At 41.7% G+C, this 21698-nt stretch overlaps 2 protein-coding genes across 3 annotated transcripts in view; both read left to right on the forward strand.

Moving 5' to 3' along the window:
* Positions 1 to 21698, forward strand: part of si:ch211-225k7.4 — a 494418-nt gene that overhangs the window by 389230 nt on the left and 83490 nt on the right.
* LOC147842942 (C-type mannose receptor 2-like) lies at positions 349 to 10778 on the forward strand. 2 transcript variants are annotated; one of them, XM_087260446.1, is made up of 5 exons: positions 349 to 1163; positions 1252 to 1290; positions 1383 to 1730; positions 2099 to 2446; positions 9780 to 10778. In XM_087260446.1, exons 2-5 carry the CDS (start codon positions 1254 to 1256, stop codon positions 10139 to 10141), a joined length of 1095 nt encoding a protein of 364 aa, XP_087116572.1. In that variant the 5' UTR covers positions 349 to 1163; positions 1252 to 1253; the 3' UTR covers positions 10142 to 10778. The 2 variants fall into 2 exon arrangements, with proteins under 2 accessions (XP_087116572.1, XP_087116574.1); XM_087260448.1 differs by lacking the exon at positions 349 to 1163 and having other exon boundaries at positions 1239 to 1290; positions 9780 to 10667.

A 21698-nucleotide genomic window follows, 5' to 3' on the forward strand; every position in this document is an offset into this window, starting at 1 on the left:
AAGGTGCTGCATGACTGCCTGTCTGGGTTTCCACCATGATTGTAACAGACTGAACACAGACACTGGACAGCCTAATGTAACCCAATGCATGTAGTTGTGGACGAGCATAACAGAGCTGCTGCACATACACGCATCTAAGTGTCTTCAGCTGTGTGTTTTCTTTTGTTAATACTGTTCGTCTGATGCGCTGTGATCCTCGGCAGCGTAATAAAGAGAGTGAATCAAAGCGCATCAAATGATCAGTAATTAAAAGGGAAAAAAGAAAAACAGAATAAATATCTATACTTATATATATATATATATATATATATATATATATATATATACACACACACACACACATCTGATGCTTGTATCTGTAGCAGCTGGTGGTGGGGGAAACTCAACCAACCCTGTGACGTCAGACACAGCGACATTCCATGATGGCTGCGCTCTAGGTCTAAATTCTATAGTAAAACATGCAGTTTTTTTCTAAATGGTTTCATTAATCGAGTTTGTTTAATATAGTTTCATTAAAGTGGAATCTAATGTACAAAATAAGGTAAACTTGACTGAGTGCTTCATTTCCCCTTTGACACTGAATGCCTTTTACATTTCCTGGTCTGACATTCATGTCGCCACAAAGTTAATTTCACATGTGCTTCAAGATGTATATAAAAGAAGCATTCTGGTTAGACGCAGTGTTGAAGTTCCCTTGAAGGGGACTCACTGTTTAAGAATATAATTGTGTAGTTATGAGATATTGTGCTTATGGGGACATGTGTGATTAATGTATTGGGGTGAAAATCATGCTGTCAGTCACTGAATTATTAAAGGTGAAAGCATACGGAAAGTAAATAAAAAACAGATGCAAATGTTGAGTTGGGTTTTACCTGTAAAGCCATTATGGAAATATGAATTATGAAACATGCATGCAAACATAGACTGAACTCTCAACTGTATTTAAATTAGCACACTTCCAAATAAGATCAGAATCAATGACCAACCAAAAGAATATGCAAAAACATGGATGAGGAAGAAAAATGAAAAAGGCCTTTGTTTAGAGCAATAAACAAATGATGTGACGTGCTGAATGACGGATGAGAACAGATATAGAATAATCATATAGTCTGAAGCTGCAGACAGAAACATCAGACTGAGGACAGAAACACACCAGCTCTGAGGTAAGAACTATATTACATCCAAATACACTTCAGACATACTAATTCTAATGATTATGAACCCTGTTTTCTCAATGTGTTTCTTCCTCAGAAATGGCTCAGACTCTATATTTCCCTCTTCTCCTCATTGGTGAGTGTGTTTGTAGTTTTATTCATGGTTTATAGTTTCATTAGGTTTGACTCTGTTCTGAACATCATTAAAGCAAAGTGTCTCTTTCACAGCTCTCTGCTCCATATCTGAATGTGTTCAGCGTCAGTATCACTTTATAAATGAGCTGAAGAACTGGACTGAAGCTCAGAGTTATTGCAGAGAGAATTACACAGATCTGGCCACTGTTGACAACATGAATGACATGATTAAGCTGAATAAGAGTGTGAAAGGTGTAACTGTCTGGATTGGTCTTCAGAAGACGAGTGTTTATAATTGGCATTGGTCTTCAGGTGATCCTGTGGTCTTTCAAAAATGGGCATCTGAACAATCAGCTGGCAGTAATAATTGTACTGTTATGATAAATGGACAGTGGTATGTTCAGTTATGTACTGTCTTATTGCCCTTCATCTGCAACAACAGTGAGTACAAACCTCAACAATAACAAACATTAATTTAGTAAAGATGATTCTAGTGGAAATTTAAATGTGACAGGAGTAAACACTAGCCTACATTAGTATAAAAGAAAGCAGAAGAATAATTTGTGACATATTTGTGACATATATCTGACATATCTAGTGTTACCTGAAAAAAAAAACTGATTGAATAGTGGTCTTTTTAACTATTAGTTTAAAAACTGAAAATCTTATAATTATATTCGTAAACAAAAAAAAAACTAACAATAACTCATCCGTAATGCAGGCATTTGCTTATGTTCACAAAATCACACAGCAGTGTGAGCATAATGTTAACTTGCTTCATTAATGTTTTCTATTTGATTTTCCTAAAGTGAGCACAGGACTGGTGTTTGCCGATCAATTGATGACCTGGAGAGATGCTCAGAGTTACTGCAGACAGAATCACATTGATCTGGTCAGTGTGAGGAACCAGAATGAGAATCAACAGCTGGAGGAGTTCATTAATGACAGACATTTTTCTGGATCTTCAGTCTGGATCGGTCTGTTCAGAGACACATGGCAGTGGTCAGATCAGAGCAGCTCCTCATTCAGATACTGGGATACCAATCAACCTGATAATTATGGAGATATTGAAAAATGTGCAGAGATCACACACAATCGTCAGGGACAATGGCATGACAACTCTTGTAATAATCAGTTTCCTTTTGTGTGTCATAAAGGTGAGCAAAACCTACAAACACTCTTAATCCATCATTAGATTAGATTAGTTTCAACTTTATTGTCATTTCACATGTACAAGTAAGGCAACAAAATGCAGTTCAGGTCATACCAGAAGTGCAATAGCAGCAAGTGCAGGACACATGTATGAGTTATAAAGTTCAATTGTAGAAAAACTATGGTCATGTTTACATATGGGTGTACTATGAACATTACAGTATATACAGGTTGTATTAACTATGAACAGAGATTTACAATAGATAAATATATGTACAGGTTGCTATTGATAATCAGAGGTATCCAGATAGATATGAACAATTACAAATGTTTTTGTACAGTGGATGTGTACAACTCAAGATGAATTGGTACAACAGTGCGAAAAATCTGCAATTTCAATTATGCAAACATTAAGGGTGCAGTAGGTGATCTTCCACAATGCTAACAGCTTAGCATAAATCTCTGAATCACAGTCCCTCCCCTGCCGTCTAGAGCCACGCCTCCTTAAACACGAGCACAGCAAAAGAACCCTCTCTCATGTGTTAAAAGCGCCTAGTGCTTGTCCAACGGCGTGCAAGCCAAACTGACATGCGATTTCAGAGCGAATATTTAGAGTTGCATGGTAAAATATATAGGGAGAGACTAGGCGGAATAGCGGTTTTTACTTGTGTTTTGTTGTTAAACTAATTAAAATCTACATTATAGATGCTGTAAAAGGTCCCTTATGAAACTGAAAATGTCCTGCTGAAAAATCCAGCTTAAACCAGCCTAGACTGGTTGTCTGGTTTTAGCTGGTTGATCAGCCTGGTTTTAGAGGGGTTTTGGCCATTTCCAGGCTGGTTTCCAGCCATTTCCAGTCTGGTCTTAGCTGGACATAGCTGGTTTTGGCTGGGCTCCCAGCCTGGCTAGGCTGGTCAAGCTGGTTTTAGCTGGTCATCTCCCAGCCTGACCAGGAACGACCAGGCTGGAAATGGCTGGAAACCAGCCTGGAAATGGCCAAAACCCCTCTAAAACCAGGCTGGTCGACCAGCTAAAACCAGCCAAGGCTGGTTTAAGCTGTTTTTTTTTCAGCAGGGTAGTTTTATCAATCTTTCATCAGAAGATTCTAGGGCCTGAACAACACTCCTGTGAAGATATAACCCGTTTGTAAAAACTATATCGAAAGTTACATCAGCTTTTTATGAAGCTAAAATAGTTTTAAAACAGAATGTTACCTGTCTAAGAGAAATCCTTCAGCCATTGTGTCAACTATTCTCCAGCGGGCAAAGGTAACTCCAGTATTGTTTTAGGTTTTTAAAAAGTTTTGATTCAGCTGGTTTTTACCGATCTCGCGAGTGCACGCCCTCTCGTGAACGCGCAGCACGTCTATGCACAAACAGCGGTCGGTGGAGCAGTTGTTCAAATCTGCATTTGTTGACAGACAGATTCGCCTACTTATAGGAATTATGATGCTGTGTTCACACCAGGCGCGGATAAATCGCGCGTAAATAGCCGCGTGAACATTTGAGTTTACTCGCTTCATTGGCATGTCAAATTCACTTCAGAACAGACGCGGACTCGCGTGATGGGCAGGGCTTCTGTCTGCCCGGTGACTCTAGCTTCGTAGCTAAATGGCTAACATGGATTTTATGAAGAAAATAACAGTGTTAATGTGCTTTATGAAGGCTTAAAAACAGCGTCAATACGTTCAGGGTCCTGTATGAGTCCACTGCATCCTTTCAGAGGTGCATCCAGCTGTGTGAGCTCATAAACATAAAATCCAGAAACTGAGCCTAGATGATGGAGGCTTTCAGCGGTGCTTCTGACTGAGCCAAGCCCAGTTTGATGATTTGTTGTCGGTGAAGGCTGGAGGATTTCCCCCAGGACACCATCAACAGGTTCTACGTCACAATCACGCCCCCACAAGAGCAAGCTTCTGATTGTTTAACGCAGCGCAAATGTCCGCTGAAGTTCAGATTTTTGAACTGGAGGGATTCGCGCGAAACGCTCGTTAAGCGCACAAAACGCTCAATTCGCCTTGTGCATATAGCGCTATAAGCACCGCGCCATTCGCGCAATTTGCGTCTCTCGCTCCACGCCATTCACGAGTATGGCGCCGCAGGCTGTCTAATCACGCGTTTGCATTGACTTAACATGTAAATCACTCGCGCTTGACATGCGTGCTGCGTCTGGTGTGAACGCAGCATGAGAGATGTCGATCTGACTCTATTTATTGGATGAACATTTTTTAGTTACATTTTTTTTTGTTTTATGCCGTAACCAAAAAATAAAAATACATATAAATACATTTAGATCATTTACTTGAATCATTTCTATTAGACTGAAGAGACTTTTTTACCAGCACAACAAAAAATGCTTCTGAAGACAATCACCTACTGCACCTTTAAATAATAAATGATTCAGTGTTTATGGGGAGTGGAAGTTATGAGAAGAGTGTGAGGGTAAGACTGAGGGGTGCAAAAGAGTCAGTGGGGGCAGAGTTCAAAGGGGGGAAGACTGCTGAAGCACCTGCCGGAATAAGGCAGTGTGAGAGGAATCCTTAAGAATACTGCATGCACAGCACAGTGTTTCTTCTGGATGTTCTCAATGGCTGGAATTGGGGTCCCTTTGGTGCATTGGGCAGTTTTTACCACCCACTGCAGTGCCTTCAGCTGGATTTATACTTTTGCTTGACGCCGAATCACACACCTTGCACGCACACCTTGCGAAACAAACAAGGCTTTTATACTCGCCACGTTCACAGTTGTGATATTCTTTAAATTGACAGAGGGCGGTCAAAAGGAACTGACCGTAAAATTAGACTGATAAACAGAGAAGTAGGAAGTTTCCAGAACTTTGTCATTTCATTATTATTACTCAAAAATTTTAAACTCATTCATTCATTCATTTTCTTGTTGGCTTAGTCCCTTTAATAATCTGAGGTCGCCACAGCGGAATGAACCGCCAACTTATCGAGCAAGTTTTTACGCAGCGGATGCCCTTCCAGCCGCAACCCATCTCTAGGAAACATCCACGCACACATTCACACACACACTACGGACAGTTTAGCCTATCCAATTCACCTGTACCGCATGTGTTTGGAATGTGGGGGAAACCAGAGCACCCAGAGGAAACCCATGCGAATGCAGGGAGAACATGCAAACTCCACACAGAAACGCCAACTGAGCTGAGGCTCGAACCAGCAACCCAGCGACCTTCTTGCTGTGAAGTGACAGCACTACCTATTGCGCCACTGCTTCGCCTGATTTTTAAACTCATTATTTTTATTGTTTTTAAATTATTTTAAAAATTATTAATTAAAAAACAAGATTTTTTTATATTAAACTTTGATAAATCACTTGCTTTTGTTTATATCTTGGACAGTTATATCTATTATAGTTTATAAAAATATTGATAACAAGAGAACATGGGTTGCTCAACAAATATTTCATTTTTATGTGTTTTTTTATATTATAAATTATACAATTTTTAATATATTTAATATGGCATATTATGAACCCTGTTAATCATCCACACATCATCCATATTTCTGTCGTATTTAATTTCCTACCTCATTGGAGAACCAGCAGCAGGTTAATCTCCCATTCATGAGTCTTTCATGCAGAGAAATCTCTTCAGGTCTTTGTATAATTCTGTCAATTAGAGAGGCTTCGGTAAAGATGTTTGAATGACTATTAGTTAATATCTAGCCCACTGGAAAATATTTAAATCGCATTATCTGTGCTATGTTTCATCTGCAACAACAATACTGAACTTATATAAAGACGCTTATGGACGTCTGAATGCGGTTGGTCTCGCGCGTCAATCACGTTTGTAGTTAATTTACACTTTTCACACGCATTTGTAGTTCTAATCGAATTTGCGTACAATGCGCAATGTGTTGTGGGCAATATCAGCGGTTAGAGTATGGACCCTTCTACACTTAAGTTTTTACCGGAAATAGCAAACCATGCGAGAACCTCTGGCATACTCTTTTCAACATACTATAATTTGGAACATACTAATTCTATTTTTAAATACTATTTAAGACAGATAGTATTCAGATTGGAACGTGCAGAAGAGTTGCATCAGCCTCAGTACACATTCGGACGCTGAGATGTGTGAGAAGTTTCTCCTACACTCGTGATTGAACTGGTATGTTTAACACAGGTTTATTCGACTGAAGTTCAAATAATGCTATACCAAATATGTTTAGGATCGTTTTTTATTCATTCACGGTTTATAAATTTTAGAGAATTAAGAGATTTATGCGAGTTTGGTGTTCTGCACGTGAAGCTAATCAATCTTGGTTTCTGTGAGACAAGAAGAAAGCGTGAAAAGTTATTTCTGATTAAATGTCCCATATGTTTCAGGTATGTTTCAGTTAAGTCAAATTGTGAAAATATTTCTGTGTGAATCCATTTTGTGAAGTTTATTTGTCAAATAATTTCGAGAGGATCACGTGCTTAAGACTGCATGCAGCCGGTCCCACATTATTCAATTTATGATTCACCAATCAGATGATTCCTAAGCGGCTATAAATACCCCAAGTTCCATTTAACAGCCATCTTCATTTTGAAGAATCTCCCTTCCACCCCTACTCCTCCTACTTTTCTAGATGGGTGGCACGGTGGTCCAGTGGTTAGCACTGTTGCCTCACAGCAAGAACGTCACTGGTTCTAGTCCTTACCAAGCCAGCTGACATTTCTGTGCGGAGTTTACACATTCTTAAGTTGATTGACTAATTCAAATCAGCACTATAGACATGCTCCTAGTTCTAGTTATCTCATAAGATCAATCATTGGTTCATTAGCTACTACAGCTGAGGAGAACTCCAGATCTACCTGAGCTCAAACTCTCTTCTGGCCCTGCTACTTGAAGGGAGCCCTGAGCAAAAGGATCTTATGAGCTCAGGGCATGTCAAACACGCTTTACAATCGATCATCAGCTAAGTGTGAAGTCTTGAAGAATTTTTAATCATTGCAGTTGTTGGCAAAAAAATTAATAATTTACTACCTGCATCTGAATTGTGCTCGTATTTCATGTTTTATTGCATTGTGAATTTGCCTGGTATTTGAGAACATTATATGCTTTTTTTGAGAGTAAATTTGATGCATTACTTTGAGTACATGCGTAAAGAACAACACTGCTTAATGTCATTTAATTTTTATTTTATTTAATCAGATACATGTGTTTTTCATGATTAATGTAGTCAAATACTGTACAGTTAGCCTCAGTCCAAGTTCGGACGCTGACAATGCAAGACGCGTGAGAAGTTTCACTTTCATTCGTGATTGAATTGTGTATGTGAGACGAGTAGAAAGCGTGGAGAGTTTTTCCTGATTAAGTGTCCCATTTTTGTCAGGACCAATAAACAGATGATGCGAAGTGGTTCTTGCTGTTTCCAGTGCGATTTCTTATTATGTGCAGATTAGGATCTGCTGCACCTGGAAATGCAACTGGTGCGATCGGTTCCCTTTTAAATAGAATGGACAAAAAGCGACGTCCAGTTTTTCTCCCACAGTCCTGCTTTCAAGAGCTTGGGATTTATTTTCTTAATTGTCTTTTTGTTAGCAGCACTGGTTGCTTTCACTTTAGTCATTCTTTGAACGGATTATTTTTAAAGGTTAACTGTGCACGTGATCATGCTTTCATTACAGCACATGGAATGTTTTTCACCTGAGTTTTCTTGAGTTATTTTTGTTGATATGGTTTAATTTTCATCCTTTACAATAACATTGCTGTAATATAAGATTAACTCTCCATTTATGTATAGTTAACTGAACATAGTTTTAGATACATAAAAAAGTCTGTTTTAAAAAAAAAGTGTTGTTGAATAAAAATTGCATGTTTACAGCTATTTTTATATAGTTTATCACTGTAGTTTAGATTTTGTAATTTAGATAGATCAATGTCGTGTCATCTTTGAATTTGTTGATGGTATTGAATCCATTCAAGGGCCTTCAGTCATGTGTGTAAAGTGAGTAGAGGAAGGGGCTTAGCACACAGCCCTGTGGTACACCAGTGATGAGTGTGACGGTGATGGAGCAGATGTGGCCTGATCTAACATTCTGAGGTCTGTCAGTCAGAAAGTCCATAGCCCAGTTGCAGAAACACGTGTCGATATCCAGGTCTCTAAGTTTGATCATTAACTTGGAGGGTATGACAGTGTTAAACGCTGAGCTGAAGTCAACAAACAGCATTGGTGCATAAGTGTTTTTATTGTTCAGGTGTTTGAGTAGAGTGTAGTGCTATGGAGACGGCATCCTCTGTGCTCCTGTTGCCACGGTAAAGTGTGGATGGCAGAGAGTCTTTAAGATGTGCCAGGACCAACTGCTCAAAGCACTTCTTGATGATGGGTGTGAGGGCTAAAGGGTGGGAGTCATTCAGGCATGTTGAGGTATAGTGTTTCAGCACATGCACAATAGAGGTGGTTTTAAAGCATGCTAGCACAGCTGCTAGGTTGAGGGACAGGTTGAAAATGTCTGAATACCCCAGCGAGCTGTTCTGCAAATGCCTTGAATACCTGCCCAGGGATACCATCTGGTCCATTAGCCCCAGGTCTCTTAGGGTGCTTTCACACTAGCACTTGTGGTTCGCAACCGGGTTCATTTGACATCATAGTACGGTACGTTTAGCTAGTGTGAACGTGTCTTCTGAACTCGGGTGCGCACCCGTGAACCGTACCTGAGTCTGCCTGAAAGAGGTGGTCTGAGATATGGTTTATGCGAACTCTGGTACGGTTTACTTCTGATGTCAATGCAATCGTACCAAATAACGGAAGTGAACCGCCAACTTTACAACAAACTATCGTTTTTTATAACGTTTGTTCGTATGTGTGTGTGTGTGTTACGTTTCATACCTTGGTGACAAGCTTGACTGAACCTGGGCAAACACGGTGATACACAGTGATAATGTCTGCTTGTCTCCTCCTAAAACAGCTTATGCAGACATTGTGTGATGTTCTGAACATTTATAATATTTTTGCGACAGATAGACACGAGTTGCTTTCTGTATGTCTAAAACCAAAAGATTCAGTAAAAGCAGAATGGCCGCGATGTGCGGATGTCTTTCTATTTCGGCAATTTGCTTTCGTGACCGTCACCTAGTAACAGCAGTAAACAAAACAGCAGCTTGATGACGCAAGCGGTTCAGAAGGAAAAAAAGACAGTGTAAACAAACCAACCGAGGAGGTGGCAATGGGGACAATCCAACTTGGGTACGGTACAGGCAAATGAACCAAGTGTGAAAGCACCCCAAAAGTCGAAATGTCTGACATGACAAATTCCTCCACAGTGTTTGTTCTGCATGTTGTTGTTGATCAGTCTCTCTCTAGTTTCTGCTTTGTTTTGTGTCCAGATAAACTGATTGTGATCCAGCAGAAGCTGTCGTGGTCTGAAGCTCTGAGATACTGCAGACGGCATCATGTGGATCTGGTCTCGGTTCAGTCAGTGGAGATGCAGTATGAGGTGATGAACATTGTTAAAAAGGCGTCTACTAAGGCAGTATGGTTGGGTTTACGTTTCTCACACATTTTGGGCATCTGGTTCTGGGTGAGTGGAGAGACCGTGTGCTATCAGAACTGGGCTCCAGGGAACGGCACATCAGAGGAGGACTGTGAGCCCACAGTGAGATCTGGAGCAGTTCAGTCTGGAGGACATAAGACCTGGATCAGCCGTCCTGAAACTGACCAACTCAACTTCATCTGTACAAACTACTAGTAGTTAAAGGCTAGAGGATGTTTCTGTTTAACAGTATGCATTACACATTTTTGTACTGCTTCGAATGCTTGTTTTCAATATAACAGATTATTGTTTTTAATATAAAAAAACAACATTGTAAGATTTTAGCCTTTTAAAAATGCTCTTTGCAATCTATATATGACAACAAGACATTCAAATCAGTTTGGTCATGACTTTAAAAGAGACATCAGATGCCCATTTTACATATTAGTCTTTAGAGCAGGGGTATCAAGCTCAGTTCCTGTAGGGACATTTGAGTTCTGACCCTGCTTCAATACACTTACCAGGAGGTTTAAACCAAACGGAGGATTCAATTAGTTTGATCAGGTGTGCTTAATTAGGGTTAAAGCTAAACTGTGCAGTAGGGCTGCTCTCGATTATGGGAAAAATCATGATCACAATTATTTTGGTCATAATTGTAATCACGATTATTCAAAACGATTATCAGTTGAACTCAAAATGTTTCGTCCTCCTGTGAATTTATTTTTACATATAAATATTTCCCAAATTATGTTTAGCAGAGGGTTTTTTCACAGTATTTCCTATATTTTTTTTCTTCTGGAGGAAGGCTTATTTGTTTTGTTTCAGCTAGAATAAAAGCAGGTTTGAATATTTTGAAACCTATTTTAGTAGCTCAATATTATTATCCCCTTTAAGCAATATATATATATACATATATATATATATATATATGTTTGATTGTCTGCAGAAGAAACTACTGTTAAACAATGACTTGTCTATTTACCCTAATTAAGCCTTTGAATGTCACTTTAAGCTGAATACTAGTATCTTAAAAAACATGTAGTAAAATATAATGTTCTATCATCATAGCAAAGATAAAAGAAATAAGTTATTAGAAATGATTTATCAAATCTGTTATGTTTAAACTGTGCTTTAAGCATCTTCACTGTATTTGTGATTTTACTATTGATTAATGATAAAAACAGTCGGCAGCAGCAGGAATATCGCACGCTGTCACTTTAAAAATAGTGCGGCTCTGATATGGTTTCTCTTTCTCGTGTCTTTTCTCAATTTGTTTGTTTATTAAACAAATGAGGGTTAATATGAATAATCACTAAACACCGTGCTCTGACACAAGTGTGCATGTATTTCACCATAAAGCGCTCACATTAAGATGCCATTAGATGTGTGTGTGCTTTGCTGTCCGAGGCTAAGCGCGGCGCGCGCAAACACACACACGCTACCTGTCCGAGGCTAAGCACGGCGCACACACACACACAACAGCACGGGCTCTTTTGCGCTTTAAAAAATATGAATGATCCCGTGCTGCAAAAGATACATTACAGCACATGCTTTTAGTCATTTTCACGTGGAACTGAGCTTTGCAGAGGCAAAGAGTTTTCACATGTGTACAACTGGAAAGGGGGCGGTACGTGATGGAATAATCGTTTATCTCGATTAATGGCTTTCATAATCGTTACAAGCCAAAATTGAAATCGGATTTTCGATTAATTGCACAGCCCTACTGTGCAGAGCTCAGCGCCTGTGCTATGGGGTTTTAATGAAAAGTCTCACTTGCTTTGGTGAAGTTTTTCAAGGGTAGTGTAAAAAGCTTTTTTCTTTTTCTTTTTTTGCCTCACACCTTAGTCCACAGCAAGAAACGATGAGAGATGTGTTTGTTTCACATCTCTTAAAGGGCACCTATAGTGAAAAATCTACTTTTAAAGCTAAATGGACAGACATATGTGTATATATAGTGTATAGACCGTCATATTGGGGTGATATAAACACACATAGTCCTTTTTTTTCAATTTAACAACATAAAAACGGTGGACTAAATGGAATGGTTTTCAGAACGACCGCAACTTAATGTAGGAATGCAATCCCTCCCGCCCACCAATGTTTATTGACAGCTGCGTATTAACATGTCCCGTTAGTCACCTGTATAATCATAACAACAAGACAGTACGTGCGCAAAGCAACTGGGAAAAAAAGGTCTGTTCAGTTTGCTAGGATCATCAGTCCTCATCAAATGTGATCAAGAGATTTAGAAGTTTAAAATGTTTTGAAACAGTGCATGTGTGTAAATGAATTACAGCGATTTACTTCAGCTTTACTTCATCAGCACAGCCGCATGTCGGAACAATTATAATGCTGCGTTCACACCTAACGCGGAACTTGCTTCAATTGTGAATGATTTGCATGTTAAGTCAATGCAAACGCGCGAATAGACATCCTGTGGCGCGATACGTGCGGTGCGAATGGCGCGTCGCGAATTGAGCGTTTTGCGCAAATCAATCAAGTTCTAAAATCTGAACTACAGCGGACATTCGCGCTGCGTTGACTAATCAATTGCTTGCTCTTGTGGGGGCGTGATTGTGACGTAGAACTTGTTGATGGTGTCCCGGGGGGAATCCTCCAGGCTACACCGACAACAAGTCATCAAATTGGGCTTGGCTCAGTCAGAAGCACCGCTGAAAGCCTCCGTCATCCAGGCTCAGGTTCTGGAGGAGTTTATGAGCTCACAGAGTTGGATGCCCCTCTGAAAGAATCTAGTGGACTCAGACACGACCCTATACGTATCGTTTTTCAGCCTTCATAAAGCACATTAACACTGTTATTTTCTTTATAAAATCCATGTTAGCCATTTAGCTACGAAGCTAGAGTCACCGGGCAGACAGAAGCCCTGCCCATCACGCGAATCCGTGTCTGTTCTGAAGTGAATTTGACACGCTAATAAAGCAGATTGGAGGCGCGAATGAAGCAAGTTAACTCAAATGTTCACGCGGCAATTTACGCACAAATAGTGTGATTTATCTGCACGTTCCTTGTCTGGTGTGAACACAGCATGAAGGAAGACACTTCAATCCTGGTTTGTGGATGTTAAATCAGGTAAATTTTGTACATTAACATAGCAGATATCCATACAGCAGTGGAGATTAACCTGTATCCTGTCACATATTTGTGCAAAAAGAGTGCAAAGCTAATATGCATGCTGTCTGTGCTATGTGTGTGTGTGTCCTCGCTGTGCGTGAACTTTGTAACGACATTGTGTGTGACACATGGTTGCAACTCCCCAACAAATACTCATAGGAAAAGTTCTTACTGTAGTATTTCTCACAAACATTACATGAGATCTGCTTCCTGAGGCAGCAGAGGGCGGCGATTGAGGCATGATGACAGGCACGTGGAAACGATGGGCAGGGAGGACTAGCCTTAAAGGCGCAGCACAAAAAAACAGCAAGTAAATAACACTAATACATCAATACATGTTTTTGTACATTGCATTTCACAGCTTTCCGATGTGTTGTTTTGTCTTTTTATAGTTAAAGTTTGCCAATAGTTCTGCTGGAATATAAAAGATCTGAACAAAACATAAAACACCAAAAAAAGGGTTTGAAAGCTCAAGCCTCCAAAAATGTTGCATGATCCAACTGGTTAGAGTGGTGAACGAGGGTCCACATTTTATCCATTTTATTTTTGAGAAGCAGTTAAACCAGGGCAGCACACACAGACATCGCTTAACCATACATAGTGCTTTAACTGACTTTATCTGTATGACTGACATGGAGAATTTGAAATGGTTGCCACATTACGATGACAAAATGCAAGATTGAGTAAAGTTCGTCATTGCAGCCTTACATTATCAATGTAACATGCATTCAAATAAGCATCTATATGTAACCCCACCAGCACTACACAAACCAACCCGCTCCGAGCTGGTATTGAACCGGCGACCTTCCGCATGGGAGTTGGGTGCTCTACCAAGGAGGCTAAAGACCATGGCCTCTAGTGCCTGTCGCTAGAGCATCTTTAGAGGTCAGAGGAGTGAGGTTTACCTACACAGCACTTACTAGCTGGCCTCCGTTACATATACATATGAAAAGAGACAATGTTGTATTTAACAAGCAACAAATTAAAAAATTCAACAAAACCGGAGTGAGAAATACAGCTCTGCACATGAAGGGTGATGATCTGATTCTAAACACAAGGGGATTTAGAGGGTTGGAGTTTTCAGTTTGATAACTTAGCAACAACAACAAAACAAAAAAAACATATATTAAAACAACTTACATCAAGGATGGCCAATCCTGTTCCTGAAGATCTACCCTCCTGTATAGAAAACCCCTTATAATAAAATAAAATAAAATCAGGCATGTCCTACTGACTTCAGGGTCCGTCCACTAACCCAACTCCATTGCTTTTAATACTATTCCTGCTTAAATCAAGGCTGGGCTTGACATTGCACTCAAACCTCTCAAACCGCATCTCTCTCTCTCTCGGCAAGGGGAATAAAGTTGGGCAATCGCTGTGATTTTGTTTCAGATTTTTAGCCAGATTCTGACTCGTATGACTCTTCTTTGAATCTTTTTTTTTAAGCTGTCATGCATTGTTTGTTGTGCTGTATTCATGCACTGCACAGAGGAAACTCTGTGAATAAACTCTCCAGATCGGTAATTGAGTGGTTTTCTGAAATTTTACTCAGCCTTTGTGAGGGAACCAATTGAGTTGAACTCAATGTTCATGCCCTCACTGCACCTGTGTGAAAACCGAAACAGACACACACTTGCACTGGGGGTGCACTGGTGCAATATTAACGTATTCCATATTGCATAGAAGCAATTCAGTTCAGTTCAAGTTTATTTTCACAATGGTTATCATTCCAAAGCAGCTTTACAAAAAGGTGTACATATAAAAGTTTATGATAGTTTGAGCATGCAAAACTCTGTAATATGGCGCAGGATTAAACAAGATGATTAGACATTTAAAAAAGCAATCAACTGGTCAAGAGCTATAGGAAATTTCTGTACAGAGAGGTCATATTTTCATCTTTGAATGGCCTCATGCAGTCACATGATGCGGTTTTTGCGAGTCAGAGTTCACCAAGCTTAAACTTGGCAACAGTCTTGCATTTTTGATCTCTTGCATTTGTATAATTGAAGCCTCAGCTTTAGGGCCTACTCAAACTATGCTATCCAACTGTGCCCAGGCCCGTTTCCCGGATCGTTTGAGAAGTGTGAGTGTGCTGAATCGGGCTCAGGCACGGTTCACTTGGGCTTTGGCACGGCACGCTTGTAGTGTGAGTGCAAAACGCACCAAAGACCAAAACTGAGAGCGTGACGTGACTTTTAGGGGCTGTTTCATTTGGATTTATTAATCAATCTCACTGTTCAGTGAACGCAAACTGCCGTAGATTATTAAATACGCAAACCCCTCACTGCACGACAGCTGCACCTTCAGCAAACCTCATCATTCCTGCAGCTCGAGGACTTTATGATTAAGAGCGCCAAAAGTGGCGGATCTGTTCGGCGAAATATCTGACTGCGTGTCACCGCATTTCAAACCACTGAAACGATATAACAAGAGAAATGTCCTTTGTGCTGAGCGAGAGCGCTTACTGAACAGCGCAGCGTCAATGGAGTAAGCGTGCCCAGGCCCAATTGTAATGTGAGTGCGGGCGGTTGGGGGAGACGGGAAGGGGGACAAGTGTGCTTTGGCCCAGTTCGAGGCAACTGTACATAGTGTGAGTACGGCCTTAGGGTGTCTTTTTGAGCTCAGAGCCCTGTCCCCAGACAGCATGCTAAATACAAATATACTTTATTGCCTGAGGTTGTAAAGCAGTCCAGCATAAAATGTTTTGTAAACACAAGCAGTTATTTGTAGCCTCCTCCTGAGAGATTTCCTTCATATATAGAACTATTCGGTTTCACTGTTTACTTTTAGAGACATTTGTAAAGTTATATTTAGATCCAAACACACAGCAGACTGCATGCCAGGAACAATGAGCAACAAAAACAGGGGGGAGGCGAGCACATGTGAAGACGTAGTTGGTTATGTATTGTGACGGGTGGCAGGTGGGCGGATGGAGCTAGACCTCCAATCTGACAATATTAATGATTTACCCGACTACGCCACCTTGGGAATTTCACCCAAAGAATTTAAATACACGCACCACCCATATAAGAAGGCACGCACAAGTTCATTCCACCAAATTGCAGTCAGAGACATTGGCACGGTACAAAAATAGATTTCTTTATTAACAAATCTCGAATAAAAAAAAAACAGGATTAAAACCAATATTTCGACATTGACATGACAGTTTGTAAATTTACGAAGGTGCCCCAGGGCCAGAGCTCGCCAGCGTTAGGGAAAGTAGCCAGGCTGTACTTCAGGCAAGTGAAAACCACTACAATCCACTGTGTAAAAAAAGAGAGCACCCACACGAACAAACCAGCACACAGTGATCACTACACACTGTGAGAAATTCTAAAATGTCCAATAAAATTAGCCTCCCACCCCAGGGAGCTCTGGCTCTGTCACCAGCCAAAAAGTCAGACCACTGCCCTGCAATTAAACAAAAAAAAGAAATCCGTTACACAAGTAAATTATTAGATAAACAAAATACAAAAATGTAATAAAGTTGATAAATGAAAGCAAAGAAAAGCAACTAAATTCCACCTTAAAGGGAGGAAACAATTAAATCTTAAACCAAATTAATTACTAAAGAGAAAATAAATGAAACAATAATAATGAAAAAAAAATACAACAGTAACGATTCACACAAGCACAAAATGTAAGGAAAAATCAAATCAAAACATGCTGGATGAATAAGTCAAAATAATAAAAATAAACAAATAAATCCAGCCACACTATATAGATTTATCCAATAGAGAAAATGAAACCCAAACAAACTAAGATAGATAAATGTACCAACAAGAAAATAAGTTAAACAGTCCTTGTGTAAACCAAAAACAGAACAACTCAAAAAGATAAACAATTAAGAGAACAAAAAGGAAGACAAAATCTAAGAAAACAGAAAAAAAAAACACGGGAAACAGGACAGCACTGTAGCCGCACACAGATGCGGAGCGCCCGACGGAGCTCCCCTCGCAGAGTGCCACCCAGCCTACTGCTCACCAAAGGAAATCGGGGTTCAATCAGTCACTCAAAAGGCAGATAGCACGTAGATTTTAGTCAACAGCCGGCACAGCCAACAAACAGTCGCGCACCTGCATCTGGTTCTCGCAGCTGAGAAAAGCGGACACAGCGTTTCTAAAATGATCGCGACAACCAAAACATGAGACAGACGCCTGCTTACCTTTTCCAGACCTTACACGCGTTCTAGCGTTGGCGATAGCAGCCAAACAATTCAGGCGAAGCAACTTCCAGCCCAATCAAAACCCCTCACCGCCCTCAACAGGTGTGGGAAGTGATCCCAGGTAGCAAATGCTTCCCTCTTTTTATAGCCCGAATGCAGTTTTGTGATAGGACAGAGACAAGGACCTGTAAATTAATGACACTAGGCAACTAATTACCTCTCCGCGTGTTGGAACAAGGAACTAGTCTGTTTCACGTATCAGCAAGCAATGTGGTTGTTACCACAAGCCTACATTCTGCTGCTGCATAATAAAGTGTGTGATTTGCTATCAAGCTTACTACTCATCAAGACATCTAGTGGTGTCTGTTATGAGAAGGATGCTTATGATCTAGCGTCGGAGTTCCTTCATGCTCTTTCACATTTGTCATGCACACATCATGACTACTTCAGCATTGCACAAACACTAGAAGGGTTGGTGGTAGCCGAGACACTGGCTGTTGAGGAGAAATGGCAGAACACCACTCTGCGAAATAGCATCTCAACTGAGCTTATGGAGGAGCGTTGGAGTCGATTCTGAAGGCAGCGAGCACCCCCTTGCGTCACGAACTAGCTGGACAGATAAAGATACCTGGGCATCCACTAATTGACATACAAGCAACAGCGACCAAAGCTCATGAACGTGCCACCGTGTCTACTGAAGTTAATTACTACGCAATACGAATGACGCGGAACTTGGCCTTGGAACAGCTTATTCGCAACCATATTATTAAGCACGGAAAATGGCCCCCTGTAAACTTTTGAGGAGGGTGCCCCGAGAATACTCATAGAAGCTCATCGACTCGGTAGGGACCCAAAATCACCTGTGCTCACTCTGAAATTTGGCACAGTCTCCAGCGACATGTATGTCTATGTTAATCTCGGCAAGGTTCTTGAATTCGACTACTTATCCCATTATACACAATATCTCAAGGATAAGGCCCTTTCTGTCATGAGGGACACAGCTACAGCATACTATATTGAGAATGATGCCCGAACATTGGACTGGAAGGAGACACGGCTCTTACTAGTACACCTCCTACACAGTGAGGATGAGCTCAACATCCGGGGCTATTTGCAGCAATATCAGCAGTGCACAGATGATATGGAGTCTGTGCTCAATTATCTAGCCGTCAAATTGGTGCCCAAGGAGAAGGAACTCAAAGTTGTCGGGAGACCATTCGGTTGCAAGACCTACCAAGACAGATACAGGAGGTGCGTTCAAGAGGAGAATGTTAAGCACCTGCTAGACCAGTACTTTGAGGATCAAGCTATGACTCTGGACAATCTCTCTCTTGTGAAGCGACTATACTCGTTTAGACATTTGACGACGTTATACAAAGACTGAAAGGTCTTGTATATCAACTTCGATGTATCAGGTTGGTGTGGCAACTTCAGACATGAAACTGTAGAGCCATTATGTGCTGATATATTGGACACTGCATATGGAGTGAAGAACTTTTTCCGTAAAACTCAGTTAGCATATGAGAAAGGGTTCTTCTACCTTCCGGATTCTGAAGGGACTTACCACTGGGAGGGACAGCATGGGGGCATTGAAGGGTTAAATCAGTACACATGGATGCTGACGTATATACCACAAATGAGATATGCCCTCAGAGAATTCGGCCTACACTATTTTGTGATGGCATACGGTGATGATTACAAGGCTGCGCTTTTAATACCACCTAATCAGCAGGATATTGACATGGCTGACTTCAGACGTCGTGTGGTGAGTTCAGTGGCTGGGACAGCAAAGACCCAGTTCGGGCAAAACATAAAGACAGTGGACACCTACGGATCGGAAGCGTACATCAGCTTTTGTAAGAACGCGTCGGTGAGTGGTGTTGAGATGCCTCAAGGAGTGAGGAAGATCCAAAAATGCTACGGTGCTACTAATGCGTTTCTCCCGACATTAGATGATTATCTGTCGTCGGCTTTCAGCAATGCCCACTCTGCTGCCAAAACCATGCCATGCACCTACCCAGCATATGTTGTATCCTTATTCTGGGGATATTTACACCTGGTCATTCATCAAGAGTGGGACCAAGCAATTGATGATGAGCTTCATTGTGCGCTTCTTGTACCATCCTGTGTTGGAGGTCTACCGATCCTTTTCCTTGCTAATTTCCATACCCGTGCTGAAAACGATCATCTACCCATGTTTCTAGACCTCACACAGCATGTTCTGCGTGTTAAACCGGACTTAGGCATTAAAATGACGCAGTCCTTATCATTCACGATAGCTGAGGACAGCTTCGAGATGTTGCTACGGGATCCATATAGCTTGCCAATTAAGAAGCCACCCTTGCCTAGTGGGCTCTTAAGGCGAGAGGTCATGCCTGCATTGCGCCCTGTGGTGAAGAATGCAGACATTTTGGCACTTCTTGCAGCTGCGGATGATGACTGGACAGAACGCGTTTTCCGATGTCTAGCTACATCGGATTTGTACCATGCACGAATATTCTCCTGCCACACTCTACCCCCACCTTTTGCATCGGCGCCCCGACGATGGACCAGAAATCAGCAAATCAAACACTAGCCCACCATACTAAGTCCAAGGCCTAAACAACGCCAAAATGTTATTAGACACAACTTCATGATTGATAGGTCTGCTCCTCACCTCTCCTACACCTCGGGGAAGATGATGCAAGTTTGTATGCTGTCCTGCCCCAGCTTGGGCTGAACGACGAGGAGGGACCACACCGTCGTTAGGAGGCTCGGTAAGTACTTCCCTTTCCCTTGCTACAGGTTCTACCCCTGGTCTTTGTGGTTCAACCACAATGGCCCTTTCAGGAAAGAGGCCCCCAGGCAAATCTTCCTGAACCCTAGACTGCATCGGGTGCGAGCCAACTCGAGGTCCCACCCCTTGAGTGTCCTGGGGGACCAGTGGCACCATCACCGCCAAATCGACATCCTCTACATCTAACTCCTGAGCATCCTTCTGAGGGTCCTCTTGAATCTCCACAGCACCTTTCGACTGGTCACTACAGACCTTTCCTTTCGGAACACAGGCCTTCAACTGTGACTGATGTACTCGCTTCATCTTACCTGGGCTTGTAACTAGTGCAATGGCATATACCGCCCCTCCTTCCTCAGTGGAGTGGACGACCCGATAGACAACAGAACTCCACAAGTCTTTAATCTTGTGGCGTCCCCTTACTGCATGGTCCCTTAGATAAACTAACTGACCTTCCACCAGGGGTTGATCTCGAACATGCTGGTCATGCAGGTTTTTCCGCCTGGCTGCTGCAGCCTTCAATCGTCCCTGTGCCCCCTCAAAGGCAACCTGCAACCGCCTATGATGTTGCAAGACCCAGTGATGTACACTACCTACAGTAGGTTCTGGCACATGGCCCAGCAAGAAATCTACTGGCAGCCGGGGCTATTGACCGAACATAAGGTAATGGGGAGACTCTCCTGTCACTTGGTGAGGGGTGGTGTTATAGCAAAATATCACCTGTGACAGACAAGACACCCAGTCCCTTTTTCTAGAGTCTGGCAAGGTTCGCAACAAGTTATGTAATGTGCGATTGAATCTCTCACATTGCCCATTGCCAGCTGGATGGTATAGGGTGGTACGGGATTTCTTTACCTGGTACAGCTCACAAAGCTGCTGTATAAGAGTGGATTCAAAGTTGCGGCCCTGATCTGAATGGATACGTCCAGGAACCCCATAGTTGTAAAACCATTCCTCAACTAGAACCTTGGCCACAGTCTCTGCTCTTTGGTCACGAGTGGACACTGTTGTAGAGAACTTACTAAACACATCAGTCATCACTAATATGTTCTCCATCCCACAATATGAAGGCTCGAGCATGGTAAAGTCGATTGCAAGAATTTCATTAGGCTTTGAGGCCAGCAGGTGGCCCATGAATGCCCGTGCCACCGGCCCAGTGTCTTTGGCAAGTTGACAGCGTTCACACTCGTGGCACCACCGGGTAACATCAGCCAACATATTGGGCCAATAACAGCGCTGTCGGATTAACTCACTGGTGCGTTCTACTCCTTGATGGCCATGCTGTTGGTGCAGCTGTATCCAGACCTCTTCCTTCAAAACATCAGGTAACACAAGCTGATGACATACTTCCCCTCCATCAGGGCGGAATATCTTGCGGTACAAAACTCCTTCCCTCTCCTCAAACTTATTCCACTGCTGGAGTAGGGTCAAGACCAGTTTGGTTAAAAGTTTCCGCTCCTCTAATCCTGGACGTTGGCCCCGCTCCCAGAACCTTATTACTGGTCCAATAACAGGATCAGCCTCTTGCATACAGCGAAGGTCAGGGACAGAATAGCCCGGCAATGTGCTTATGGTCCGCATATCTGCTTGGACCGGACAGCCCTTACTAATGGCCTGCTGCAATCTACCTCCAGAATGAAAGGCTTTGAGAAGTCTGCATAAGCTAATATTGGGGCGTATGTTAACTTCCTCTTTAGGGCCTC

The sequence above is a fragment of the Danio rerio genome, chromosome 7 (genome assembly GCF_052040795.2).
Source record: "Danio rerio strain M-AB ecotype USA chromosome 7, GRCz13ab, whole genome shotgun sequence".
Taxonomy (NCBI): Eukaryota; Metazoa; Chordata; class Actinopteri; order Cypriniformes; family Danionidae; genus Danio; species Danio rerio.